Source organism: Corvus moneduloides, chromosome 31 (genome assembly GCF_009650955.1).
Source record: "Corvus moneduloides isolate bCorMon1 chromosome 31, bCorMon1.pri, whole genome shotgun sequence".
Classification (NCBI taxonomy): domain Eukaryota; kingdom Metazoa; phylum Chordata; class Aves; order Passeriformes; family Corvidae; genus Corvus; species Corvus moneduloides.
In genome coordinates, this window is record NC_045506.1 from 1287697 (window position 1) to 1313265 (window position 25569).

Sequence of the window (25569 nt, forward strand, 5' to 3'; positions counted from 1 at the left end):
CAAAAATGAAACCAAACGGCCCCGGCAGAGGAATAAAGGTGCAGCAACATCCCGTGGTGGGCGTGGCGAGGGGCGGGGCCGCGTTTATTGGGGGGGCTCGCGGGGGGGCTCGCGCGGGGGCAGGGGCTCCCCGAAGGCGCGGTGGGCGTTGGGGAAGCGCCGGGGGCTGAAGTCGGGGTCCTCGCGCAGCCGGCGCTGCAGGTCCGCCTGGAGCTGGGGGAGGGGCGCGGGGGCTGGGGGTGGCGCCCGAGCCCCGCCCCCAACGAGCCCCGCCCCCAGCCCCCACCCAGGGGCTCTCTGAACCCCCCCACCACAGGAACACCCCCCAATCCCCTCCCCCCACCCTCCACGAGCTCCCTCCCCTCTGCCCAGCAGTTCTGGGGGGGGCACAGAACCCCCCCCCATTCCCCAGAGCCCACGTACCCCCCCGAGCCCCCAGCCCCATTCCCCTGTACCTGCTGCCTGTACCCCCCGAGCCCCCAGCCCCATTCCCCTGTACCTGCTGCCTGTACCCCCCCGAGCCCCCAGCCCCATTCCCCTGTACCCCCCGAGCCCCCAGCCCCATTCCCCTGTACCTGCTGCCTGTACCCCTCCTGCAGCCCCCCCTCGCTCAGCTCCCGGCTGAGGCTCTCGGGGCTCCCGAGGCTCCGGGCGCCCGGTGGCGCGGGGCGGCTCTGGACACGGCCTCGGCCAGCAGCAGCGGGGGCGGCTCGGCCTGCATCGTCTGGGGTGGGGAGAGGGGTCACTGGGGTCACTGGGGGGTCAGGGCAGGGGCAGTGCGTGTGGTCAGCGTTACGATTGTTCACGGGGTCAGCGGGGTGTTCAGCAGGGCTGAAGAGGGGTCAGTGTGAGTATGGGGGGCTGTGGGCTGGGTGTATGGTCATTCGGAGGTCACCCAGCGGTCACTGCGGTCACTGACCTTGCGGCGCTTGGCCGGCATCCCGCTCAGGTAGGCGTCGCTGAGCGGGGGCTGCGGCTTTGCCTTGCGCTGGCGCTGGGCGTCCTCGCGGATGATGGGGACCCACTCCTGGCGGGGACACGGACACGGGGGGGTCACACGGGGCTGGCCCTCCCTCCCCCGACCCACACCCGCTCCTGGCGGTCACACACGGGGGGGGGGTCGCACACGGGGGGGTCACCGAACCCCGTCCCCCCCACTCACCGGGGGCACGGCGGCCGCCCAGGCCTCGCTGTCGCTCTCGGGGGGGGGCAGGGCCTCCTCGGCCGTGGTGGCGGGGGCGGGGGACCCCGCGCCGTCCCACTGCAGTGGGGGAGGGGTGGTGAGGGGCGGGGCCTGCACGGGGAGGCCACGCCCCCTCCGTGGGAGGCTCTGGCCCCTGGTGTAGGCCCCTCCCCCTCCGTACCTGGGCGTCGTCCGGGGGCGGCTCCGCCTCCTGCACCTCCATTGGCTCCTCGGGCAGCGGCTGGGCGGGGCAGAGGGGCGGGGCTTTAGCCAGGGGTGGGGCTTGTGGGCCAAGGGGTGGGGCCTGTCTAGTGGGTGGGGCTGCTGTTCAGCAGGGTCACACCTGGGGGTGGAGTTACCTGTGTGGGCGTGGCCATGGGGAGGGGCCATGGGTGGGGTCAGTGCCCAGGGGCGGGGTTACCTGTCTGGGTGTGGCCCTTGGGTGGGGTCAGTGTCCAGGGGCGGGGTTACCTGTCTGGGTGTGGCCCTTGGGTGGGGTCAGTGTCCAGGGGCGGGGTTACCTGTCTGGGTGTGGCCCTTGGGTGGGGTCAGTGCCCAGGGGCGGGGTTACCTGTGTGTGGCCCTTGGGTGGGGTCAGTGTCCAGGGGCGGGGTTACCTGTGTGTGGCCCTTGGGTGGGGTCAGTGTCCAGGGGCGGGGTTACCAGAGTGTGGCCCTTGGGTGGGGTCAGTGTCCAGGGGCGGGGTTACCTGTCTGGGTGTGGCCCTTGGGTGGGGTCAGTGTCCAGGGGTGGGGTTACCTGTCTGGGTGTGGCCCTTGGGTGGGGTCAGTGCCCAGGGGCGGGGTTACCTGTCTGGGTGTGGCCCTTGGGTGGGGTCAGTGCCCAGGGGCGGGGTTACCTGTCTGGGTGTGGCCCTTGGGTGGGGTCAGTGTCCAGGGGTGGGGTTACCTGTCTGGGTGTGGCCCTTGGGTGGGGTCAGTGTCCAGGGGCGGGGTTACCTGAGTGTGGCCCTTGGGTGGGGTCAGTGTCCAGGGGCGGGGTTACCTGTGTGTGGCCCTTGGGTGGGGTCAGTGTCCAGGGGCGGGGTTACCTGTCTGGGTGTGGCCCTTGGGTGGGGTCAGTGCCCAGGGGTGGGGTTACCTGTCTGGGTGTGGCCCTTGGGCGTGGCCCGTGCTCACCTGGCGGGGCGGGGGCTCCGGGGGCTCCCCCAGGTGCCGCACATAGGGCAGCACCTGCTCGGGGGTCACCGGCATCTGCTCGAGCACCGCCTGCAGCCGCAGCCCCACCACGGCCGTCAGCCACCCCACCAGCGACGGCGGCACGTCCGCGGACAGGCGGCGCTGGGGGGGGACAGGGGGGTCAGGGCCAGCAGGGACCCCTGAGCCCCCCTTCCCCCCCCGCGGGTCTGGGGTCCCACTCACGATGCGGTCGCTGATGAGGGCCCCCAGGGCCCCCCGCTCGCCCCGCAGGCAGTGCAGGTTCAGCGCCAGGCACTCGAACAGGCCCCGGTTGCAGAGCTCCAGCAGCCGCGGCCCGAAGGAGCCGTCTGGGGGGACAGGGACGGAGTGACCCCCGCCGACCCCTCAGTGACCCACGGCAACCCCCGCACACCCACTCACCACCGCCACAGCGACCAGCAGCTGCACTCAGGGCCCCCCACGACTGCCCCACGGATCCCACCAGCCCCTGCAGACCCCAGGATCCCCCCCAGGACCCCCCCCGGGGACCCCCGGTACCGGTGCAGCGCAGCACGTGCAGCGCGATGCGGTTGAACTGCTCCCGCAGGAACTCCACGTTGGTCCGGGTGATGTCCACCCCGTCGGCCACTCGGACACCGGCCTGGGGGGGGGTGAAACATGAAGGGGAGGCATCCACCAGGCCCCCCCCCAAACCCACCCCAGACCCCAAACTCATCCCCATCTCAGAGTCCCCCCGTAAGTGCCCCCCAAGCCCCCCTCAACCTTCCCAGCGACACCCCCAGACCCCCCAGCCCCACTCACGAAGCTCTCGCGGATGAACCCCTCCAGCCCCATGATCAGGTTGTGCGTCGCTGCCTGGGGAGGGCGGGACGAAGGCGCGGTCAGGGTCTGGGGGGGCCCTGGGGGGGCTCTGGGGGGCTCAGGGGGGGCTCGGGGGGTCCCAGGGGTCCCTCACCCGCACGTTGGCCTCGGTGGGGTCGCGGCCGCCCAGGTAGCGCTGGCGGAAGCAGCGGCGCAGCAGCGGCTGCAGCCGGGCCAGGGGCTGGCAGCGCCCGTGCAGCAGCAGCACCACGTCCACCATGGACAGGTGCTGGCAGATGAGCGCCAGCAGCGCCCCGAAAAACCCTACAGGGAAAAGGGAAGGCTCAGGGGGCACCCCCAAACCCGGCACAGCCAAGGGGGCCCCAAAGCCCACAGGGGAAGACCCAAAACCCACAGAAAGAAAACCAAAACCCACAGAAACAAAACCAAAACCCACAGAAAACGACCCAAAACCTCCTGGGAGGGACCTAAAACACCCCGGAGAGACCCGAACCCCCGCGGAACTCTCGTTCCCTGGGGCTCCCGTTTCTTTCTGGTCACTGCACAGGGGACCCCTGGCCTGAGCCGTGTTCTGGGGACCCTAAACCCACCCTGCAGCACTCCCGGGGTCCCCAATCGCCCCCCAGGACCCCCCCCCCGTGCCCCCCTCTCACCGTCGGGCCCCGGGGAGCCCTCGAGCAGGCCGGGGGTGCCGCTGAGGCGGCTCAGGAAGGCGGCGATGCTCTCGGGGGGGCCGCTGGGGGGGGCGCCCAGGGGGCCGAGCATGGAGCTGAGCACGCCCTGCAGGACGCTGGTGAAGAACTCGGGGGGCAGCGGCTCCCCGGGAGGGGGAGGGGCGGGGCCGCCGTCGGCGGGGGCGGGGCCTGCGGGGGGGGCGGGGCCGCCCTCGGGGGGCGGAGGGGGGGGAGGGGGCGGTGGGGAGGGGGGAGGGGCGGCAGAGGTGGGGGAAGGGGACAGGTCGGAGGTGGGCGGGGCCTCGGCCGAGGGGGCGGGGCCAGGCTGGGCAGCCTGTGGGGAGAAAGGGGGGGTCAGGGGGGGCGTGTCCAGCACAGGCCCCGCCCCTTTGGAGCCCCTCCCCTTATGCAACAAGCCCCGCCCCCTCCATGCTTAGGACCGCCCCCTTCCCACATCATTAATTCACCCCCGCCCAGGCCCCACCCCCTCATTAAGCAGCCCCGTGCCCCGCCCCCTGTGACCCCGCCCCTGCCCCCTCCCCGTGGCCCCGCCCCTTTCTGCGGCCCCGCCCACCTGCAGCAGCTCGGCCACGCCCTCCAGCAGGGGGCTCCCCCCGGGCACGGCCACGCCCACGAGCGGCGCCGGCCCCGCCCCCAGCAGCCCCCCCAGCAGCCCCGCCAGGGGGCGCTGCTGCGCCTCGGCCCCGCCCCCCCCCGCTGTGGGTGGGGCTGGGGGCGGGGCCGGGGGCGGGGCCGAGCCCTCGGGACCCCCCGGAGCCCCCCCGGGTGGGGGGGCGGGGCCGGGCGGGGCCGGGGGCGGGGCTTGGCCCGAGGGGGGGGCGGAGTTGGGGGTGGGAGGCGCAGGGGGGGCTGAGGAACCGCCCTGGGCTGGGGGGAGAGAGAAAGGGGGGGGGTCAGGGGGTCTGCGACTCCCCCGGGACCCCCGAAACACCTCCCAGGGACCTCCCCCCACCTCGAACAGGAACCTGGGACCCCCCCCCCCCGCCCCCCTTGTACCCCCAGCAACCCCCAGTCCTTCCCAGTGCCCCTCCCGCTCCCTCCAGTACAGCCCAGTACCCCCCAGTCCCTCCCGGTTCCCCCCAGTACCACCCGGTTCCCTCCCAATTCCTCCCCAGTCCCCCTGAGCCTCTCCCAGTTCCCCCCAGTCCCTCCCCAGTTCCCTGCAGCCTCTCCCAGTTCCTCCCCAGTCCCTCCCAGTGCCCCCAGTCTCACCCAGCACCAGCGGCTGCATCAGGAGCTGCCCCACCAGGCCGCTGATCACCTGCGCCAGCGACGCCCCCCCAGGGGCCTGGGGGGGGGTCAGCAGGGTCAGGGGGGGACCCCGACCCGGGACCCTTCCTCACCCATCCCCCATCGCCATCCCCGGGGGTCCCTCCCCACCGTGACCCCCCCTCCCCACCCTGGGTGCCCCCCAGAGCCCCCCCAGTCCCCCCCCACTCACGGGGCCGGCGCCGGCCTGGGGGGCTCCGGGGTGGGTGGGGCGCGGGGGCGGTGCTGACGGCCGGGCGATGACCACACGGGTGGGGGCCTGGAACCCGCCCACGGCCTGGCCTGGGGGCAATGGGGGGTCAGGGGGCCACGAGACCCCCGAGAGACCCTCCCAGAACCCCCCCAGTGTCGCGGAGGCCTCCCAGAGAGCCGCGGGGCACGGCCGGACGTAGGGCTGGGGACACTGGGGACACTGGGGATGCTGGGGATGCTGGGGGCACTGGGGACACTGGGGACGCTGGGGACACTGGGGACGCTGGGAACACTGGGGATGCTGGAGACTCATGGAGCAAAGCTCGGCTGTGGATGCTGGGGACACTACAGATGCTGGGGGCACTGGGGGCACTGGGGACATGTGGGGCAGAGCCCGGCTGGGGGGCTGGGGGCAGGTGGGGACTCGTGGGGCAGCCTCTGGCCATGGGTCAGTGCCACGGGGCCGGGCTGTGGGTCAGCTGTGGGGGATCATTTGTGGGTTACTCCTGGTCAGCTGCGAGTCAGTGCTAGGGGTCAGCACCGGGCCAGTTCTGGGTCAGCAGTGGTCAGTTGTGGGTCAGGGTTAGGGGTCAGCAACGGTCAGCTATGGGTCAGCTGTGGGTCAGGGTTAGGGGTCAGCAGTGGTCAGCTATGGGTCAGTTGTGGGTCAAGGTTAGGGGTCAGCAGCGGTCAGCTATGGGTCAGTTGTGGGTCAGGGTTAGGGGTCAGCAGCGGTCAGCTATGAGTCAGTTGTGGGTCAGGGTTAGGGGTCAGCAGCGGTCAGCTATGGGTCAGCTGTGGCTCAGGGTTAGGGGTCAGCAGTGGTCAGCTATGAGTCAGTTGTGGCTCAGGGTTAGGGGTCAGCAGCAGTCAGCTATGGGTCAGCTGTGGCTCAGGGTTAGGGGTCAGCAGCGGTCAGCTATGAGTCAGTTGTGGGTCAGGGTTAGGGGTCAGCAGCGGTCAGTTCCGGGTCAGCAGCGGTCAGCGGTACCTGTGGCCGCAGAGGCCGCGGCCGCCATGGCCTGCTGGGTGATCTGATGGGCCACGGCCTGCAGGAACTCGGGGGGCAGTGGGGGCAGCTGGACCCCCACCCCGCCTGAGGGGACAGGGGGGTCAGGCCACGCCCACTGCCCCACCCACTGCCCACTGCCCCACCCACTGCCACGCCCACGGCCACGCCCACTGCCCCACCCACTGCCCCACCCAAACCCCCACTGCCCCCAGCCCCCCCAAACCCAACCTAGACCCCCCCCCAAACCCCCCAAATCCCCTCCCCCACTCACCGATGCCCAGCCCGGGGCCGGGGGGCCCAGCTGAGCCCCCCGCGGGGGGAGAGCCCGAATCTGGGGGGCACAGAGAGGGGGGGTCACGGGGGGCTGGGGGGATTTGGGGTGGTGGGGAAGAGTTTGGGGCTGGGAGCGGCCGGGGAGGGATTTGGGGGTCTGGGAGAGGTTTGGGGGGGTCCCAGGGGGATTTTGTGGTCCTGAGAGCGGCTCTGGGGGTCCCAGGGGGATTTAAGGGGGGGTTTGGGGGTCCCAGATCGAGTTTAATGGGGGGACATGGGGGAGGTTTTCAGTGGGAATTTTGGGGGTCCTGGGGGCGTTTTAAGGGGGGGTTTTGTAGTTTTGGGGGGGTCAGAAGAGGATTCTAATGAGAGTTTTTGGGGGTCCTTGAGGGGATTTTAAGGCAGATTTTTGGGGGGTCCTGGGGGGTTTCCAGGGGTACTTTAGAGGGTCCCTAGGGGGGTTTGAGCGGGAATTCCGGGGGTCCCGGGGGCCTCACTCACCCTGGATGTTCATGTGCATCATCACCACGGGCTCCACGCTCTGGTGCGAGATCCGGATCACGCGGGGGGGCCCCGGCTGCGCCCCGGGGGGAGGGCCCGGGGGGGGCGGCGGCGCCTCGGGGGGGTCCCCGGGGGTGGGGGGCGTGGGGGGGGGAGGGGCCGGGGGGCAGCTCGGCCGGGCCGGGGGGCGCGGGGGGGGCGGGGCTGCCGTTCCCGGCCATCGTCACCGTGGTGCCCACGTTGATCTGGGGGGGCCGGGGGCGTCAGGGGGGGCCCCACGGCCTGGGGCCACCCAGAACGAGGGGGATCAGGGTCCCCTCTGCCCCCCCCAAAATGGGGATCCTCCCCACACCGCCACCCTCTTATTTCGGAGTTCCTCCATCCTGTATTTTGAAACCCCCACTCTCATTTTGGGGTCCCTATCCCCATTTCGGGGCCCCCATCCCCATTTTGGGGTCCCTATCCCCATTCTGGGGCCCCCATCCCCATTTTGTGCTTCCCCCTCCCCATTTCAGACCCCCCCATTCTTTATTTCCAAACCCCGCCACCAACCAACACCCTCACCCCCCTCATTTTGGGGGTCCCCCCACCCCCTACTTTGGGGTCCAAAAACCCACAGCCCCCCACCCCTCCCGAAGGCTCCCACCCCCCGATTCCGGGGTCCCCCCACCTGGATGGGGATGGTCGCCTGCTGCACCAGCATGGGGGGCCCGTAGTGGGGGAGGGGCCGGGCGAGGTGCAGGGGGCGGGGCGGGGCCCCCCCCAGGTTGCAGCGCAGCTCGGACAGGGCCACCAGGGCATTGCCCAGCAGCCGCTGCCCCTCCCCCACCAGGTTCAGCAGCCGCTGCGCCTCCTCCCGGCCCTCGCTCTGGGGGAAGGGGGCGGAAACGGGGGGGGTCAGGGGGGCCCCGCGACCCCCCGGGACCCCCCTGAGGTGGGGGGGGGGGGGCCGAACCCCCCCCCGAACGCGGCTTTGGTTGCACGAAAATCCCCCGAATTCCGCCCCCAGACCCCCCAAAATTCCTCTCCCAAACCTCTTCAGACCCCCCCGAGCCCCCCTGAGACACCCCCCCTCCCTCGCTCACGCTGCCCCTCGCATCGCGATAGTGCCGCCGGTATCGCGATAGCGCCGCTGACGGCGTGACAGCAACACCGACACACTCACGGCTCCCAGCCCTTTGCAACCCCCAAAACCGCCCCAAACGTTCCCAAAACCCCCCCGGGACCCCCACCCACATTGTTGTTGTAGTCGGCTGTCGCGGCGGACCCCAGGATATCGCGATAGCGCTGCCGATAGGGCTCCAGCCGCGTCTCCAGGCGCCGCAGCTCCCCCAGCACCTCCCCCAGCTCCGCCGGCGTCGGGGGGCTGCGGGGGGAGCACGGGTGAGGCCGGGACCCCCGAAGCCCCCCCAGACACCCCAAATCCCCCCAAAGCCCCGCTCACCTGGCGGCCTCGGGGCCCGGGCCGGGCTCGGGGGGCTCCGGGGGCTCCGCGGGCGCCGACGCCTCCATCTGCTCCTCGGGGGGGGGCCCGGGGGTCTCCGGGGGGGCCGGGGGGGGCCCCTCGGCCTGGGCAGGGGAGCGGGACCCCCCCCCATTGCCCTGGGAGGGGGAGAAACGGGGGGGTTTGGGGGGGCTCGGAGCGCGCTGGGGTGGGGGAGGGCACGGGGAGGGGATTTGGGGGGGTTTTGGGGGAGATTTGGGGTCTCGCTCACCTCCAGCTGTGCCAGCACCCCCTGGATGTCCCTCAGCATGTGCTGGGCCACCAACAGCCGCATCCGGGGCTCGCTCTGAGGGGGGGGACACCGGGGGGGTCACTCTGGGCCCCCCAACACCCCCTGGGACCCCCGGAGCAGGGGGGGGCACAGCCTGGACCCCTCAAACCCCCCCCCCAGACCCACCTGGCCGGGGCCCTGGTCCATGTTGATGTGGACGTCGACAGAGGAGCCGTCGATCTGGGGGGGGCCCCGAATTATTGACCCCCCCCAAAGCCACTGACCCTCCCCTCCCCCAATGAGCCCCTCATCAGTTACCCCCCCCTCCCAAAACCACCGCCCCCCAAACTCCCCCCCAAACTCCCCGACCTTCCACTGCCCCCCCACAAAACGACCCCCCCCCCAGACCCGACTTTTCCCAAATCCCCGGCCCCCCCGCGGCCCCCCTCACCGGCAGGTTGAAGGTTCCCACCATGACGTAGCTGTTGGCGTTCCTGTCGGGGCCCCCCCCGCGGGCCCCCCCCCGTTCTGGGGGGGGGGGGGGAGGAGCCCAGCCCCGAGGGCCCCCCCGAGGACGGCGACTGCGCCTGGGGGGGGGCTCGCTCCACCAGGTGGATCACCTTGCCCCCCACATCTGCGGGGGGGAGGACACGGGGGGGGGTCAGCGGGGTGCGACCCCCACCCAGCACCCCCCAAAAAATCCCCGAACCCCCCCCCCTTCCCCCCGGACTGTCCCGAACCCTCCATGATCCCCAAGGAGCACCCCCAGCCCCCCCAAACTCCCCCTCCCACCCCCATCCTCCCCCCGGGGGTGCCCCCAGCCCCCCAGCCCCGTTCCCAGGGGCGCCCCCAGCCCCATTTCCCCCCGGGGGTGCCCCCAGCCCCCCAGCCCCGTTCCCAGGGGCGCCCCCAGCCCCCCCAGCCCCGTTCCCAGGGGCGCCCCCAGCCCCATTTCCCCCCGGGGGTGCCCCCAGCCCCATTCCCAGGGGCGCCCCCAGCCCCATTTCCCCCCGGGGGTGCCCCCAGCCCCGTTCCCAGGGGCGCCCCCAGCCCCATTTCCCCCCGGGGGTGCCCCCAGCCCCGTTCCCAGGGACGCCCCCAGCCCCATTTCCCCCCGGGGGTGCCCCCAGCCCCGTTCCCAGGGACGCCCCCAGCCCCATTTCCCCCCCCCCGGCGGGCCCCCCCTCACTGTAGTCGCGCAGCCGCCGCTCGTCCTGCAGGACGCGGCCCTGGTAGATGAGCCGCTGCTTCTCGGCCGCGATGCTCACGGCGCCCGCGATGCGCTGCTTGAACTCCCGCACCGAGATCTGCGGGGGCCGCGCCGGAGGGGTCACACCGGGGGTGGAACGGGGCCGGGGGGGGGGGGGGGGGGAAGGGGGGGTCGTCACACCGGGATCTCTCTCCGCGCTCTCCCCGCCCTCACCTCCGGCTCCACTTCGAAGCTCCGCGTCTGCGAGTCCAGCGTCTTCACCAGCACCTGCAGCACCTCCGGCCGCTCCTCCGCCATGGCGGGGCCGGGGGGGCCCGGGGGGGCCGCGGCGACGGGGACGGGCTGCCCTGAGGAGCGGGGGGGGGGGGGGGTTGGGGGCCGTTACAGCGGGGCCGCCCCCGGAGCCCCCCCCCGCCCCCTCAGCCCCCCCCCCGCCGCCCCTCCCCCACCTCGGCGGTGGCGGCGGCTCCGACGCGGCCGCGGCGGCTCCGGCCCAGCGCCTGCTCCGCTCTGCGCCTGCGCGCGCAGGACCCCGCCGGGGCTGCCCCGCGCGCGCGCCTGCAGCGCCGCCGCCGCCGCCGCCGGGAACCCTCCGCGCCCCTCCCGGGGCTCTCCCGCCGGTACCGGAGCCGTTAAAAGCCGCGGAACCGCCGCGCCGGCATCAGGCGGCCGCCAGAGACACCCCCGCGTGGGGGCCCTCAGCGTGAGGCGCGCGCGCAACGCTCCGCGCCGCCATCTTAGCGGCGGCGGCGCCCCCGGCGCCGCCATTTTGTTTAAGGGCGCCGCCATCTTTGGTGAGGGCAGCGCAGCGCAGCGCAGCGCCGCCCCGCCCCGCCCCGTACGGAACCGGCACCGCCCTCGGCGACCCAAAATCGCGTTTATTTACCAAAAAAACCGCGGGGGGGGGGGGGGGGGGGGAGGAGGCGGGGCCGCGGGAGGAGCGCGCGCGGGCACGGCGGGCGGCGGCGGGCGGGGCCTCCCCGGGCGTGGGCGGAGCCCGAATCCCGAAGGAGGTGTCAATCACAGTGGGCGGAGCCTCGGTCCGTGTGCGTGTGGCAGCGGGGCGGGGCCTTGCGCGGAGTGGGCGGGGCCTTGCGCGGAGTGGGCGGGGCCTCCCCGGGCTCCGCCGTAAGTGGGGGCTCAGCCCGGGGGGAGGGGGCGGTTTGGGGGCCCCCGGGGGGCTCCCGGTGGTCCGTGAGTGTTCCCGGTGGTCCACGGGGATCCCAGAGGGCTCCCGGTGGTGCATCGGTGTTCCCGGTGGTCCATTAGTGTTTCTGGTAGTCCAGGGGGGGATCCCAGGGGGCTCCCGGGGGTCCAGGGGGATCCCAGGGGGCTCCCGGGGGTCTCTGGGTGTTCCCGAAGCTCTGTTAAGTGTTCCCAGTGGTCCATTAGTGTTGGCTTCCTGGTGGTCCATTAGTGTTTCTGGTAGTCCAGGGGGGGATCCCAGGGTGCTCCCGGTGGTCCACGAGGGACTCCAGGCGGCCCTGTTGTCCCCTTAGTGTTCTCGGGGGTCCCCGTGGGATCCCGCTGGTGCGGACGGGCCCCCCTCCAGACCGAGCTGGGGGCTCCCCTACTCCGGGAGGGGTCCATCCACCGCCCCCCTGCCCCTCTCCTTGCCCTCGGGAGGCTCCCAGCGCTCGGTGGGAGGGTCCCACCACTCCGTCACGGCCTCGTCCCCCTCCGGGGGGCTCTCCTGGCGCTCCGCGGGGGGGTCCCACAGCCCCGCCGGCGGCTCCCGGCCGTCGGGGGGTCCCCGGTCGCGGTGGCGGCGGGGAGGGGAGGCCGGGAGGGGCTGGCGGGGGGGGGGGCCGCAGGCTGGCGAGCAGCACCAGCGCCTGCAGCAGCGCGTAGAGCCCGGCCAGGGGCAGGAGGTGCCGCAGCAGCGCCCGCAGCCCCGCGGCCACCGCGGCGAAGGCGGCGAGCCCCTGCAGCCAGGCCCCGCCCGCGCCCCCCCGGCCCCGCAGCCCCAGCGCCCCCAGCGCCGCCCGCGCCGCCCCCAGCGCCCCCCGCACGCCCAGGTCGAACACGTGCCGGGCCAGCGCCAGGCAGATGTCCAGCGGCTCCGGCGGCGCCGCGGGGTCCGGCGGGGGACCCCGGCCCCACGGAGGGTCCAGCGCCCACGGGCACATCGGGGGGGCTGCAACAGAGCAACGGGGGGGGGGGGGCACCGTCAGGGCAGGGGGGGCGATGACTGACCCCTCCCCCCCTCCAAAGGCATAACGGGGGGAACGGCGAGCTCCCCTCCCCCAGAGCCCCCCGCCCAGCCCCGTGGGGACCCCGGCCCCGCCCAGCCCCCCCCCAAGCCGCCCCCACCCCGGGGGTCTCACCTCGGGGGGACCCGGAAGTGCTCGGAACTGTGGGAGCAGGGCCGGGGGTCCCGCGGGACCCCTCTGAGCAGGGCGAGGGGTGGGGAGGGGTCCCGCGTCCCTCCGGCCGCTGTTTCCGCCCGGGCCGGGCCGCTCGGAGCTTCCCGGGGGGAGGGGCGAGCTCGGGGTGGGGGAGGGGCGAGTCCGGGCCGAAGGGACCCCTCGGGGGGAGGGGGGGGAGGGTCCCGCGCTGCCCCCCCCCGTTCTGAGCGACCCCCCCCCCACACTCACCCAAGATGGCGCCCGCGCCGCGCCCTCCCCAAGACGGCGCCGGGTCACGTGACCCCGGCCGGGCCCCGCCCTCCTGCCCGCGCGACCCCTGGCGGCCCCAAAGAAACAACGGCGCCATTTCAGCCCCAAAATCGTCTTTATTTCGCCCAAATCCGAGCCCTCCCTTCCCCCTGTCCCGCGGCGCAGTCGGTGCCGAGGCCTCGTCCGGGGCTGCAAAAGAGAAGCGGTTTCTGAGGGGACGAGGGACGCACGGGAAGTCCCGGTGCTCCGGGAGGGTTGGGGGTCCCGGGGTGCTGGAAATGGGGCCGGGGGGGTGACCGGGGACAGGGGGGGGTCCCCGGGGACGGTCCCGGGGCGGTGGCGGCGGCTCAGGGCGCTGCGAGTGTGTCTTCAGGGCGGATCAGGAGTTTTGAACCTGTTCCTCATCGCCGCCGCCACCGCAGACACGCGCAGGGACACGGGGGAATGACGGGGGACTTACCGGGGATTTACCGGGCACAGCGCGGTCCCGCCGCCACCTGCGACACGCGGGCGAGGAACGGGGGTGAGACCAGCGCGGACCCCGAGGTTCGGGGTGACCCCAGGGGGACTCAGGGCCCGGGGGGGTCCCGGGAGGGTTCGGGGGCGTCGCTCAGGCCTGTGGCGTCCTCAGGGGGGTCGGAGACTCTAGTCTTTGGCGTCATCACCGCGACAGCCCCCCGGGGTCGGGGACAGACCCCCAAAGGGACCGGGAACCCCAAATCAACCACCCTCAACCTCACCGGGTCCAGTTCCCCCATTTCCCCTCATTGAGACCCCCAGAATCCCCCCGACGCCTCTTCCAAGAACGCTGCAATTTCCCCGAGACCCCCCACGGCCCCCGATGCCCCCTCAGGACACGCCCGGCCCGCCCCAGCAGCGCCGCAAACCCGACTCTCACCCGCTCCCGGCGCGAAGAGGCTGCGGGCGGCCCCTCGGCCCCTTTTATAGCGCTGCCAAGCCCCGCCCACCGCAGGCACCGCCCACCGCAGCCAAGATGGCGGCGGCACCGAGTGGCGGGAAGCGAGGCCCCGCCCCCTCACGCAAACCACGCCCCTTTCGCCTTTTATGGGCGCCCATTCATTCGCAAGCCCCGCCCCCACACGCTCGAAGCCGATCCGGCAAAACTTTATTACCAAAAAACCAGAAATTTTACAGCCGGGGGAGTCGGGGGGGGCCCCGGGGGGTTTGGGGGGTCCCGGGGGGTCGGGGATCCCCAGGCCCCTCCCCCCAGCTGCTACACAGGGGAAACTTCACTTTTTTCTCGGTTTTTTTTTTTTTCCTTCTTTTTTTTTTTTTTTGTCTTTTTAGGCCTTTTTCTACAAAACCCCCAGGGGAGGGGGGGGTGGCCCATCCCCCGCGGCCGGGCCGGGTTCGAGGGGAACTTGGGGGGGTCCCGGCGGCGGCAGGGCCTGGGGGGTCCTTATCGGGTCTGTTCGACTGCAGGGGGAGAGAGAAAAAGGGGAGGGGGATCAGGGGCAGCACCAGGAAACCCAAACAGGGCAGCCCCCCCCAAACCCACCCCCCAAACCCCAGAACCCCCCAAAACCCCCCCCAGAGCCCCCAAACTGTTTCACTGTAGGAGGAGGTGTCAATCCCATGGGGCAGCTCGCTGATGCTCACCCCAAACCCCGCACCCCTGACCCCCCCAGGACCCCCCGAAGCCCCCCAGGACCCCCCGTTTCTCTCACTGTAGGAGGAGATGTCGATCTCGTCGGGCAGCTCGCTGATGTTCACCTCGAACCGGTCCTGGACGTCGTTGAGGATTTTGGCGTCGTTCTCGTCCGACACGAAGGTGATGGCCAAGCCCTTGGTGCCGAAACGCCCTGCCCGGGCCACCTGCCCGCCGGGATCGGGGTCAGGGGCACCCCAGGGAGCCCCCTGGGACCCCCCAAAACCCCTCTGGGACATGGAACCACCCCGAAAACCCCTGGGACACCCCCAAATCCTCCCTGGGACCCCACAAACACCCCAAAAACCCCTAGGGTCCCCCAAAAACCTCCCTGGGACCCCACCAAATCCCTCCCTGGGACCCCAGAAACACCCCAAAAACCCCTAGGGCCCCCCCAAAACCTCCCTGGGACCCCACAAACACCCCCCAAGCCCCTCTGGGACATGGAACCACCCCAAAAACCCCTGGGACCCCACCAAATCCTCCCTGGGACCCCAGAAACACCCCAAAAACCCCTAGGGCCCCCCAAAAACCTCCCTGGGACCCCCCCCAAATCCTCCCTGGGACTCCACAAACACCCCCCAAGCCCCTCTGGGACATGGAACCACCCCAAAAACCCCTGGGACCCCACCAAATCCTCCCTGGGACCCCAGAAACACCCCAAAAACCCCTAGGGCCCCCCAAAAACCTCCCTGGGACCCCACCAAATCCCTCCCTGGGACCCCAGAAACACCCCAAAAACCCCTAGGGCCCCCCCAAAACCTCCCTAGGACCCCCCCCAAATCCTCCCTGGGACTCCACAAACACCCCCCAAGCCCCTCTGGGACATGGAACCACCCCAAAAACCCCTGGGACCCCACCAAATCCTCCCTGGGACCCCAGAAACACCCCAAAAACCCCTAGGGTCCCCCCAAAACCTCCCTGGGACCCCACAAACACCCCCCAAAATCCCTCTGCTTCCCCCCTCAAACACTCACTGGGGACCCCCCAAGGAGCTCCCCCGAGCTCCAGAGCTCCCCCAGAGCCCCCCGAGTGTCCCCAGTGTCCCCCACACCCGTGTCCAGCCCCTTCCAGGACCCCCCAGGACCCCCACCCGGTGCAGGTAGGTGTCCGAGTCCTCGGGCATGTCGTAGTTGAAGGCGATGTTGACCCTCTCGATGTCCATCCCGCGGCCAAAGAGGTTCGTGGCCACCAGGATGCGGCGCTGGAAGTCCTTGAACTGCTGGTACCGGGACAGCCTGGGGGGGCACGGGATGGTTCAGGGTGGTTTGGAGGCGTTCTGGGGGCTCAGGGGGAGGTCTCTGGGGTTATTTTAGGGCTGCTCCAGGGGTCCCCACCTCTCCTCCTGCGGCATCCCGCGGTGGATGGCGATGGCCGGGAAGTTCTGCTCCACCAGCAGCTGCGCCAGGGCGATGCAGCGCTGCACCGACTTCACGAAGATCACCACCTGCGGGGACCCCAAAACCTCCTGGACACCCCAAAACCCGCCCAGGCACCGCCATCCCCCCTGCTGGCCCCTGTGTTCCCTCCCCCTCCTGCGCCCGGCTCCGCATTTCGGGGCTCCCCCGCCCGATTTTGGGGGGGGATTTCGGGGGAGATTTCGGGGCGCCCCCCGCACCTGGTTGAACTCGAGCACGTCGAGCAGGTCGAAGAGCTTCCTGTTCTTCTCGTTGTCCTTGAGTTTGACGTAGTACTGCTGCAGCCCGTGCAGCGTCAGCTTCGTCTCGTCGTCCACGAAGATCTCCATGGGCTGGGGGGGGAACGCGCTGAGCCCCCGCCCGCGGCCCCCAGCCCCACCTGGGCACCCCCCCCCCGAGCCCCACCCGGGCACCCCAAAACTCTTTGAGCCCCAGAAAAGCACTCAGGGACCCCAATGTGGTCCCACGGGGTGTCTACGACCCCTCTGCACCCCAGAACAACCCCTGAGACTCCAGAGAGTCGTCAAAGAGCCCAAAACAGACCCAGGGAGTTCCTACGTGCCCGGGGACCCCGGGGTGGCCCCAGAGCGTCCCTGTGGCTCCCCGCACCCCAAAACTGCCCCTGAGGTCCCCCAAGAGTCATCAAGGACCCTCACATGGCCCCCGGGGGGATTCCTGTTACTCTCTGCACCCCAAAACAGCCTCTGAGAACTCAGAAGAGTCTCAAGAGCCCCAAAACTGCTCCTAAAACCCCCAAAAAGAGTCTCAAGTACCCCAAAACTGCTCCCGAGACCCTAAAAGAGCCTCAAGGACCCCAAAACTGCTCCCGAGACCCCAAAACTGCCCTGAGGCCCCCAGAAAGAGTCCCAAGGATCCTCATCCTAAGCCCAGGGGGTCCCTACACCCCCCCCCCATCACCCCAGCACCCCCCACCACCCTCCCTCCATCCCCACAGAGACCCCCCCCACGATCGGGGGGGGGTCCTGCCCATCCCGGGGGGCGCCCCCCCCACCTTTCCCCCCCCTCCCCAGCCCCCCGACTCCTGCTCTGGGCCGGCTCGGGGCCGGGGCCGGGGGTCCGGGCGCCGCGGGGTCCGGGGTCGCGCCGAGGCCGAAGGGGCTCCCGCCGTGTCCTCAACGCCGTCCGGGCCGGGGGGGGGTCCCGGGGGGGGTCCCGGACCCCCGGGGCCGCCACAGCTCGGGGGGGTCTTCGTCCTCCGGGCGGGACGAGCCCGGGACAGGAGCAGGAGCAGGAGGAGGAGGGGCGGTGGCCGGGAGGGGGGGGAGGGGCGCGAGAGCTCTTCCGCACAGGGGGGAGGGGCGGCGGGGGGCGGGGCCGAGGCGGGGGGAGGGGCAAAGGAGGGTGATTAATTAATTACGTCTTGCATGAATTTGCGGCACACGGGGCGGATTTCCTTGCTCAGGGTGGCGCTGAACATCATGACCTGCTTTTCATGCGGGGTCATGCGGAAAATCTCCTGGACGTCCCGGCGCATGTCTGGGGGAAACGGGGGATCGGGGGGGGTCAGGGAGGGCATTGGGGGTCCCAGAGGGGCCGACTGGGGTCCCTGGGGTTTGGGTTTGAGGCCCCCAGGATGAGGTTGAGATCCCAGTGGGGCATAGGGGGGCTCTTGAGAAGGGTATGGGTGTCCCAAAGGGCTGGGTGAGGGTCCCAGGGCCTCATCTGGAGGAGAACAGGGTCAGACCGGGGTCCCTAAAGCAGCAAACTGAGACCCCACAGGCTGGGTTGGGGTCCCAGGGCTGGGCTGGGGTCCCAGAGAGCTGGAAGGGGATCCCAAAGGGCTGGACTGGGGTGGCAGGGGCTGAACTGGGATCCCAAAGGGCTCAATTCGGGTGTCAGGAGCCGATTTGGGATCCCAAAGGGCTGGACTGGGGTGGCAGGGGCTGAACTGGGATCCCAAAGGGCTCAATTCGAGTGTCAGGAGCTGATTTGGGATCCCAAAGGGCTCAACTGGGGTATCAGGGGCTGAACTGGGATCCCAAAGGGCTCAATTCGGGTATCAGGAACCGATTTGGGATCTCAAAGGGCTGGACTGGGGTGGCAGGGGCTGAACTGGGATCCCAAAGGGCTCAATTCGGGTGTCAGGAGCCGGTTTGGGATCCCAAAGGGCTCAATTCAGGTATCAGGGGCTGAACTGGGATCCCAAAGGGCTCAATTCGGGTGTCAGGAGCCGATTTGGGATCCCAAAGGGCTCAATTCAGGTATCAGGGGCTGAACTGGGATCCCAAAGGGCTCAATTCGGGTGTCAGGAGCCGATTTGGGATCCCAACGGGCTGGATTGGGGTGGCAGGGGCTGAACTGGGATCCCAAAGGGCTCAATTCGGGTATCAGGAGCTGATTTGGGATCCCAAAGGGCTCAACTGGGGTATCAGGGGCTGAACTGGGATCCCAAAGGGCTCAATTCGGGTATCAGGAACCGATTTGGGATCTCAAAGGGCTGGACTGGGGTGGCAGAGGCTGAACTGGGATCCCAAAGGGCTCAATTTGGGTATCAAGAACCGATTGGGGATCTCAAAGGGCTGGACTGAGGTGGCAGAGGCTGAACTGGGATCCCAAAGGGCTCAATTCAGGTGTCAGGAGCTGATCTGGGATCTCAAAGGACTCAACCGGGGTAGCAAAGGCTGAACCGGGATCCCAAAATGCTGAATTAAGATCCCAGAGCCCAAATCAGAGCCCTCCAAAGTGCGGTTGGGGTCCTGTGGTGCCCCCCCCACCCACCTCCCCCCTCCAGGACCCCTGAGAGACCCCCGGGACCCCCCTGGGACCCCCGACTCACCGAGCTGCTCAAGCATCTTGTCGCACTCGTCCAGGATGAAATGCTTGATGTGTTTGAGGTTGAGGCTCTTGTTGCGGGCCAGCGCCAGGATCCGGCCCGGGGTCCCCACCACGATGTGGGGACAGTTCTTCTTCAGCACCTCCTCGTCCTTCTTGATGGACAACCCCCCAAAAAACACCGCCACCTGCAGCAGAGAGCCCCCCAAAAACCCCCCTTGAGAGACAGCCCCCCGAAAAACGCCGCACCTGGGGGGGGTGGGACACGGTGGGACCCACCCAAACCCCCCAAAAACGCCTCTGGGATGGACGAGCCCCACAAAAACACGTCCATTCCCAAAGCAGTCAGTGATCTGCACCCCAAGTAATTCCTTGAGACCCCCGAAACTCTCTCAGAGACACCTAAAAATGGCTCAGGATGCCCCGAGACCCCCAGAACGCCCCCAAGCCTTTTCAGAGCCACCCCAAAGTCTCCCAGGTGCTTCTGGAACTCCTCAGGACAGCCCCCAACCCTCTCAGGTCTATCCCCAAACCCCTCAGCATTCCTCCCAAAATACCCAGAGCCTCTTGAGCCCCCTCAAACCATCTCAGAACGCCCCAAACCCCTTCGCATCCACTCCTAAACCCCCTCAGCTTCCCCCAGACCTGCTCAGGCCCCCCCTAAATCTCTTCAGACCCTTCCCACGCCCCCCAGGACCTCCCCAGAGCTGACCTTGACGCTGGGCATGTACTTGGAGAAGCGCTCGTACTCCTTGCTGATCTGGAAGGCGAGCTCCCGCGTGTGACACATCACCAGCACCGACACCTGCGGGGACACGGGGGGGGCTCAGCGCTCCGTGACACCCCCAGACCCCCTCCCCAGCCCCCCAGCCCCCTCCTGACCTGCCCCGTGACGGGCTCCAGCTGCTGCAGCGTGGCCAGCACGAACACGGCCGTCTTGCCCATGCCGGACTTGGCCTGGCACAGCACGTCCATGCCCAGGATGGCCTGAGGGATGCACTCATGCTGGACTGCAGGGGGGCGAGGGGGGGGTCAGCGCCGCCGGAGGCCCCCCCGGGAGGGTCCCCGAGCCCCCCCAGGGCCCCCCAGGCACCTTCGGAGGGGTGCTCGAAGCCGCAGTCGACGATGGCGCGGAGCAGCTCCGGCTTGAGCAGGAAGTCGCGGAAGCCGGAGCTGTGGATGGACACGTAGGAGCCCTTCACGTCCTTCTTGGGGGGGGCCTCGGCCCCGTCGGCCCCCGCCGCGTTCTCCACCTCGTCATCCTCGTAGTCCAGCAGCTCGTTGTCCACGTCGTTCTCCGCCATGCTCGCGGCTGGGGGGGGAACGGCCGGTGAGGAGGGGGCACCGACATCGCCCGGGGGACCCTGACATCACCCGTGGGACCCCTGACACCACCCCTGGGACCACCAACGTCATCTGTGGAACTCCTGACACCACCCCTGGGACCACCAACATCACCCGTGGGACCCCTGACACCACCCCTGGGACCACCAACGTCATCTGTGGAACTCCTGACACCACCCCTGGGACCACCAACATCACCCGTGGGACCCCTGACACCACTCCTGGGACCACCAACATCACCCGTGGGACCCCTGACATCACCCATGGGACCACCAACGTCATCTGTGGAGCCCCTGACGCCACCCCTGGGACCAGCAACATCATCCGTGGGACCCTGACATCATCCCTGGGACCCCTGACACCACCCCTGGGACCACCAACGTCACTCGTGGGACCACCAACATCACCCCTGGGAGCACCGACATCACCCGTGGGACCCCTGACATCACCCGTGGGACCACCGACATCACCCCTGGGACCACCGACATCACCCGCGGGACCCCTGACACCACCCCTGGGACCCCTGACATCCAGCCCCAAATGGGATCCAGGCACGGTCAGTGAGAAGGAGGCACCGGGACCACCGACACCGCCCCATGAGGGGTCCGGGCAGGGTCAGCACTGCGGCACCACCAGTGGCCCAGGACCCCCAGCACCCCCACAAAGGGATCAGGGCGAGGTCAGCACCGAGAGGCCACCGCAGCACCGGGACCACCGAGACCGCCCCAAGGGATCTGAACGTCATCGGCAGCCCAGGAGCACCGGGACGCCGGAGAGACCCCCGGGTGCCCCCAAACCGGGGCTGCAGCACCCGCGGGACCCCCAAACCCCGCCGAGCCCAGGGAGCACCCACGCCCCCCTCATCCCACCCCCGCCCGCACGCGGGACCCCGACACCGGGACCCCCCCCCCGCCCCTCCCGGGCACCGCGATCTCCGCCGCCCTCACCGGGAGGGCCCCGGCGCCGCTCGGCGGTCCCGGCCCGCCCCCCCCGGCCCCCCCATCCCGGCGGGTTCCCCCCGGCCCCGCCCCGCCCGATCCGCGCCGTTCCCGCCAATCCGCGCCGCGGGCCCCCCCCGCCGAGCCCCCCCCGCCGCCCCCCGGCGCCGCCATCTTGGAGCGCACAATCGCGGCGGCCCGAGAGCGGCCCCCGAGCGGCGGCGGCGGCCCCGGGGCGCTGCGGAGGGCGCGGGGGGCGCGGGGCGGGCGGGAGGGCGCGAGGGGAGCCGGCGATGAGCGGCGGCGGCGGCGATGGCGGCGGATGCGGCGCCGGCCCGGCCAAACTCACCCCGAACGCTGCGACCGCCGCGACCGAGAGGGCGGGGCTGAGCGTCACTTCCGGTCCGGCCCCGCGCGCGCCGAGCGCGCCCCGCCCACGGCGCGGGGCTGCCCCGGGCGATCGCCTGAGCGCGCGCGGCCCCGCCGCCGCCCCGCTCCGCGCTCCCGCCGCCGCGCTCCCGCCGCCCTCCCCGCGGCCCCGCCGCTCCCCCCCGCCGCCCGCCGCGCCCCCTCCGCCGCCCGTTTCAACCCGCACCGGCCGCGCTGCGGACGGACCTCCGCTCAGGCAGCGCGAAGGGCAGCCCCGCCGCAAGGTCCTCAGGGACGCCGCGCGCCCAGCGAAAGGCCCGGCAGCAATCCCGCCCCCCGCGTCGCTATGGCGACGGTTCCCGCCACCGCCCGGCCACGCCCCCAGGGATGACGCGGCGCCGCTCTGAACCAATCGCTTTATTGCGCGCGCCGCGGGGCGGGGTCAGGGGCCGCCCGCCAGGCTGATGGTGGCCAATGAGACGCTCTCGGTGGAGAGGCTCCGCCCCTTCTCGTAGATGAGGTACACCAGGGGGGCGGGGCCCTGCTCCTCGGGGGGCGGCGCCGCCAGCGCCGAGTACCCGCTGGGCCCCGCCCACACGCGCAGGCCCCGCCCCCACCACGTGGTGCCGTTGTCGAAGCTCCAGCGCAGCGTCAGGTTCACCCCTGGGGGCGGGGCCCGTCGGGACACGCCCACTCCGGCCACACCCACGCCGCCAACGAAGCCCCGCCCCCAAAGCCCCTCCCCCCCCCCCCCCACCTGGGACACCCCCTGAACCCCCCCCCGGGTGCTCCCAGGGCCCCCCAGGCCCCACAGCCCCACCCACGGCCCCCTGTGGCCGCCCTCGCGTCCCCCCGCGTCCCCTGCGGTTCCTCCCCCGTGTCCCCCTGATGTCCCCCTGATGTCCCCATGTCCCCCCATGTCCCCCTGATGTCCCAAATGTCCCCGTGTCCCCCTGATGTCCCCATGTCCCCCTGATGTCCCCCTGATGCCCCCGTGTCCCCCGATGTCCCCCCAATGTCCTCGATGTCCCCCTGATGTCCCCGATGTACCTGCGTCCCCCCGTGTCCCCCTGATGTCCCCCCGTGTCCCCCTGATGTTCCTGATGTCCCCCCATGTCCCCCTGATGTCCCCGTGTCCCCTGATGTCCATGTGTCCCTCTGTGTCCCCCCAATGTCTCCGTGTCCCCCCATGTCCCCCAGATGTCCCTGTGTTCCCCTGATATCCCCATGTCCCCCCATGTCCCCCTGATGACCGCGATGTCCCCGTGTCCACCTGTGTCCCCCTTATGTCCCCATGTCCCCTGATGTCCCCCTGGTGTCCCCAATGACCCCCAATGTCCCCGTGTCCCTCTGTGTCCCCCTGATGTCCCCGTGTCCCCCTGATGTCCCCCTGATGTCCCCGATGTCCCTGTGTACCCCCGTGTCCCCCTGATGTCCCCCTGATGTCCCCCTGATGTCCCTGCATACCCCCATGTCCCCCGATGTCCCCATGTCCCCATCCCCGTGTCCCCTTGATGTCCCCGTGTCCCCCTCATGTCCCCCTCATGTCCCCCTGATGTCCCTGTGTCCCCCCGATGTCCCCCCAATGTCCCCCCGATGTCCCCGTGTCCCCCTGATATCCCTGATGTCCCTGCGTACCCCCGTGTCCCCCCATGTCCCCCCGATATCCCCATGTCCCCCTGTCCCCCTGATGTCCCCCTGTCCCCCTGTGTCCCCCCGATGTCCCCGTGTCCCCCCGTGTCCCCCCATGTCCCCCCGATGTCCCCAGTGTCCCCCCGTGTCCCCCCGATGTCCCCGTGTCCCCCCGTGTCCCCCCATGTCCCCCCGATGTCCCCGTGTCCCCCTGATATCCCTGATGTCCCTGCGTACCCCCGTGTCCCCCCATGTCCCCCCGATGTCCCCATGTCCCCCCATGTCCCCCCGATGTCCCCGTGTCCCCCCCGATGTCCCCCCGTACTCACGCTCGCTCTCGTGGGCTGGGTTGCTGAAGAGCACGAGCCCGTGGCTGGCCAGGGCCCCGGCGGCCACGGCCGGGTCCAGCAGCGCGGGCTGGAAGGTGACGGCGGCGGGGGGAAGGGTCTCGCCCCCGTCCCAGCTCCGCGCCAGCATCCGGCAGCGGCAGCGGTACGAGTCCTGGTTGCGGATGCTCACGGCGATGGAGCCGTCGGGCAGCTCGTAGGGCTGGGGGGGGGGGGCTGGGTCAGTCCCGGACCGTCCAGAACCCCCCAGAAATGAGGAGGGGACACCCCCGGCCCCAATCCCCCCTCCCTGCCCTCACCTGGCACTCGTCGGGGGTGAAGTCGCGGGGGTGCCGGGGGGCCCCGAAGGGGATGGCGGGCAGGACCCCCCCCCCGGCGCCAGCGCCGCCCGCCGTCGTCGCTCAGCAGCAGCGTGACCCCGTCGCGCTCCAGCGTCCCGTGCCCGCAGAACACCAGGCGGCCCCGGAACGGCGCCCGCTGCTTCTGCCGGGGGGGAACGGGGGGGTCAGACCCCTCCAGGACCCCCAGACCCCCCTCCCCCCCCCTCCCCAATCCCATCCCGTACCTGGATGCCAGAACCGGGCCCGGGGGCGAACACCTCCCCGCCCACCACGTCCGAGAGGTTCTGGGGGGGTCCCCAGGAGCGGCCCCCGTCGCGGGAGCGCAGCAGGAGGGTGCTGGGGGGGCCGCAGGCCTGCGGGGGGTGGGCGCAGCGGGCGAACAGCAGCAGCACCTCGGGCCCCACCACCGCCAGCGCCCCCAGGTTCAGCCCGTCCCCCTCCCAGCCGTCGTCGGCCGCCACCTCCGTCGGGCCCCACGTCGCACCTGGAGGGGGCGGGAGGACACGGTCAGAGCCCCTCGGGACCCCCCCCGAGATCCCACACCCACCCAGGGAGCCCCCAGACCCCCCCTCACCCACGCAGGGACCACCGGAATCCCCCAGGGAGCCCCCAGGCCCACCCAGGGACCCTCCACATCCCCCCAGGGAGCCCCCAGACCCACTCAGGGACCACCAGGATCCTACAGGGAGCCCCCAGACCCACCTAGACCCACCCAGGGACCACCGGAATCCCCCAGGAAGTCCCCAGACCCACCCAGGGACCACCGGAATCCCCCAGGGAGCCCCCAGACCCCTCCCAGACCCACTCAGGGACCACCGGAATCCCCCAGGGAGACCCCCAGACCCACCCAGGGACCACTGGAATCCCCCAGGGAGCCCCCAGACCCCTCCCAGACCCACCCACGGACCACCAGAATCCCCCAGGGAGCCCCCAGGCCCACCCAGGGACCACCAGGATCCCACAGGGAGCCCCCAGACCCACCCAGGGACCACTGGAATCCCCCAGGGAGCCCCCAGACCCACCCAGGGACCACTGGAATCCCCCAGGGAGCCCCCAGACCCCTCCCAGACCCACCCACGGACCACCGGAATCCCCCAGGGAGCCCCCAGACCCCTCCCAGGCCCACCCACGGACCACCAGAATCCCCCAGGGAGCCCCCAGACCCCTCCCAGACCCACCCAGGGACCACCGGAATCCCCCAGGGAGACCCCAGACCCACCCACACCCACCCAGGGACCCTCCACATCCCCCCAAGGACCCCCCAGCCCCAAAGCTGTCACGGCAGTGGGGGCAGGCGATGACTTTGGTCGCCCCCAGAGACCCCCCAGCCCCTCCCCCAACGCCCCCCCCAGCCCCACCTCCGTCAGGGGAGTGGCGGCAGGCGATGATTTTGGCCCCCACGTCGGCGGCCGAGCGTTTCCGGCCCTCGGCGCAGGCCAGCAGGGCCCCCCCGGGGGTCGCGGCCACCAGCGGCACCCGGAAGGTGTGGACCCCCCCGCGGCCCTGCCCGCTGACCCACAGCACCTGCTCCCGCACCACCCGCGGCCGCACCTGCGGGGACACGCGGCTCAGGGGGGGACATTGGGGGTCCCAGGGGCGGTGGGGAGGCTCGGGGGGCGTTGGGGGGGCCGTTATGGGGCACAGCGGGTGGGGGGAGCTGAAGCCCTTTGGGGATCGGGGGCATTGGGGGGGTCCGAGAGTGCTGAGGGGGGGGGGGGCCCTGGGGGGGTGTCACCGGTTTGGGGGGGGGGGGGGCTCCTAACGGAGGCCCCGAACGGTCCCTGGAGACACTTCCGGGGGCGGGGGTCGCTGGGCGGGGTCGGTGGGCGGGTCCCGAGGCGGCCCCTCCCCGGTACCGTGTCGGGGGTCGCGACCCATCGCGAGGCGGCGCCGATCGCGAGCAGCAGCGGCGGCAGCAGCGCCCGGAGCGCCCGCGCGGGGCCCATCGCGGCCCCTTTAAGAGCCACCGGAAGCGCCGCGAAAGCGGCGGGAGAGGCGGGGCCCGGCCTTAAAGAGGCAACGGCGGGGAAACCGCGGCCTTAAAGCGGCAACGGCTCCGCCGGGTGGG

General features: G+C 71.2%; 4 protein-coding genes across 6 annotated transcripts; all 4 read right to left on the reverse strand.

The window, feature by feature from the left end:
• Positions 1 to 6: 6 nt before the first annotated feature.
• Positions 7 to 10510, reverse strand: BAG6 (BAG cochaperone 6). Its single transcript, XM_032094281.1, is given in 30 exon segments — positions 7 to 213; positions 576 to 665; positions 668 to 724; positions 920 to 1027; positions 1163 to 1261; positions 1365 to 1424; positions 2323 to 2484; positions 2566 to 2690; positions 2881 to 2983; positions 3145 to 3198; positions 3299 to 3468; positions 3819 to 3981; positions 4537 to 4568; positions 4719 to 4727; positions 5073 to 5148; positions 5302 to 5411; positions 6313 to 6417; positions 6605 to 6664; positions 7108 to 7259; positions 7261 to 7352; positions 7778 to 7975; positions 8344 to 8473; positions 8552 to 8709; positions 8823 to 8897; positions 9009 to 9062; positions 9274 to 9328; positions 9330 to 9456; positions 10012 to 10129; positions 10246 to 10379; positions 10482 to 10510. Coding segments are annotated over 29 exon segments (2955 nt in total). The 5' UTR covers positions 10330 to 10379; positions 10482 to 10510; the 3' UTR covers positions 7 to 84.
• Positions 10511 to 10890: 380 nt separating this feature from the next.
• Positions 10891 to 13607, reverse strand: LOC116436859 (collagen alpha-1(I) chain-like). Of its 3 annotated transcripts, none has more exons than XM_032094276.1 (4): positions 13549 to 13607; positions 13100 to 13147; positions 12630 to 12839; positions 10891 to 12169 (listed from the first exon to the last, which is right to left on the reverse strand). In XM_032094276.1, exons 3-4 carry the CDS (start codon positions 12745 to 12747, stop codon positions 11421 to 11423), a joined length of 867 nt encoding a protein of 288 aa, XP_031950167.1. In that variant the 5' UTR covers positions 12748 to 12839; positions 13100 to 13147; positions 13549 to 13607; the 3' UTR covers positions 10891 to 11420. The 3 variants fall into 3 exon arrangements, with proteins under 3 accessions (XP_031950167.1, XP_031950168.1, XP_031950166.1); XM_032094277.1 differs by having other exon boundaries at positions 13089 to 13147; positions 13549 to 13593; XM_032094275.1 differs by having other exon boundaries at positions 12630 to 13147; positions 13549 to 13593.
• Positions 13608 to 13759: 152 nt separating this feature from the next.
• On the reverse strand, positions 13760 to 21250 carry DDX39B (DExD-box helicase 39B). The gene is made up of 11 exons (XM_032094273.1): positions 21162 to 21250; positions 19624 to 19842; positions 19413 to 19540; positions 19243 to 19335; positions 18535 to 18718; positions 17116 to 17234; positions 15938 to 16069; positions 15657 to 15766; positions 15413 to 15557; positions 14339 to 14486; positions 13760 to 14087 (listed from the first exon to the last, which is right to left on the reverse strand). Exons 2-11 carry the CDS (start codon positions 19832 to 19834, stop codon positions 14071 to 14073), a joined length of 1287 nt encoding a protein of 428 aa, XP_031950164.1. The 5' UTR covers positions 19835 to 19842; positions 21162 to 21250; the 3' UTR covers positions 13760 to 14070.
• A 333-nt stretch (positions 21251 to 21583) lies between these two features.
• NEU1 (neuraminidase 1) lies at positions 21584 to 25547 on the reverse strand. Its single transcript, XM_032094274.1, is given in 7 exon segments — positions 21584 to 21844; positions 23143 to 23362; positions 23460 to 23522; positions 23524 to 23643; positions 23726 to 23985; positions 24860 to 25052; positions 25358 to 25547. Coding segments are annotated over 7 exon segments (1167 nt in total). The 5' UTR covers positions 25448 to 25547; the 3' UTR covers positions 21584 to 21623.
• Positions 25548 to 25569: the final 22 nt, after the last annotated feature.

What these genes read in the sequence shown, in the direction of transcription:
- LOC116436859 (XM_032094276.1), bottom strand. Translation starts at nt 12,747, where the DNA reads ATGGCGCCGTTGTTTCTTTGGGGCCGCCAGGGGTCGCGCGGGCAGGAG. An exon ending in CGGCGCGGGCGCCATCTTGG is followed by an intron (nt 12,170 to 12,629) that starts GTGAGTGTGGGG and finishes GCTCTGTTGCAG; the next exon opens with CCCCCCCGATGTGCCCGTGG.
- DDX39B (XM_032094273.1), bottom strand. Translation starts at nt 19,834, where the DNA reads ATGGCGGAGAACGACGTGGACAACGAGCTGCTGGACTACGAGGATGAC. An exon ending in CTTCGAGCACCCCTCCGAAG is followed by an intron (nt 19,541 to 19,623) that starts GTGCCTGGGGGG and finishes GCCCCCCTGCAG; the next exon opens with TCCAGCATGAGTGCATCCCT. An exon ending in CGGACACCTACCTGCACCGG is followed by an intron (nt 14,487 to 15,412) that starts GTGGGGGTCCTG and finishes CCCGGCGGGCAG; the next exon opens with GTGGCCCGGGCAGGGCGTTT.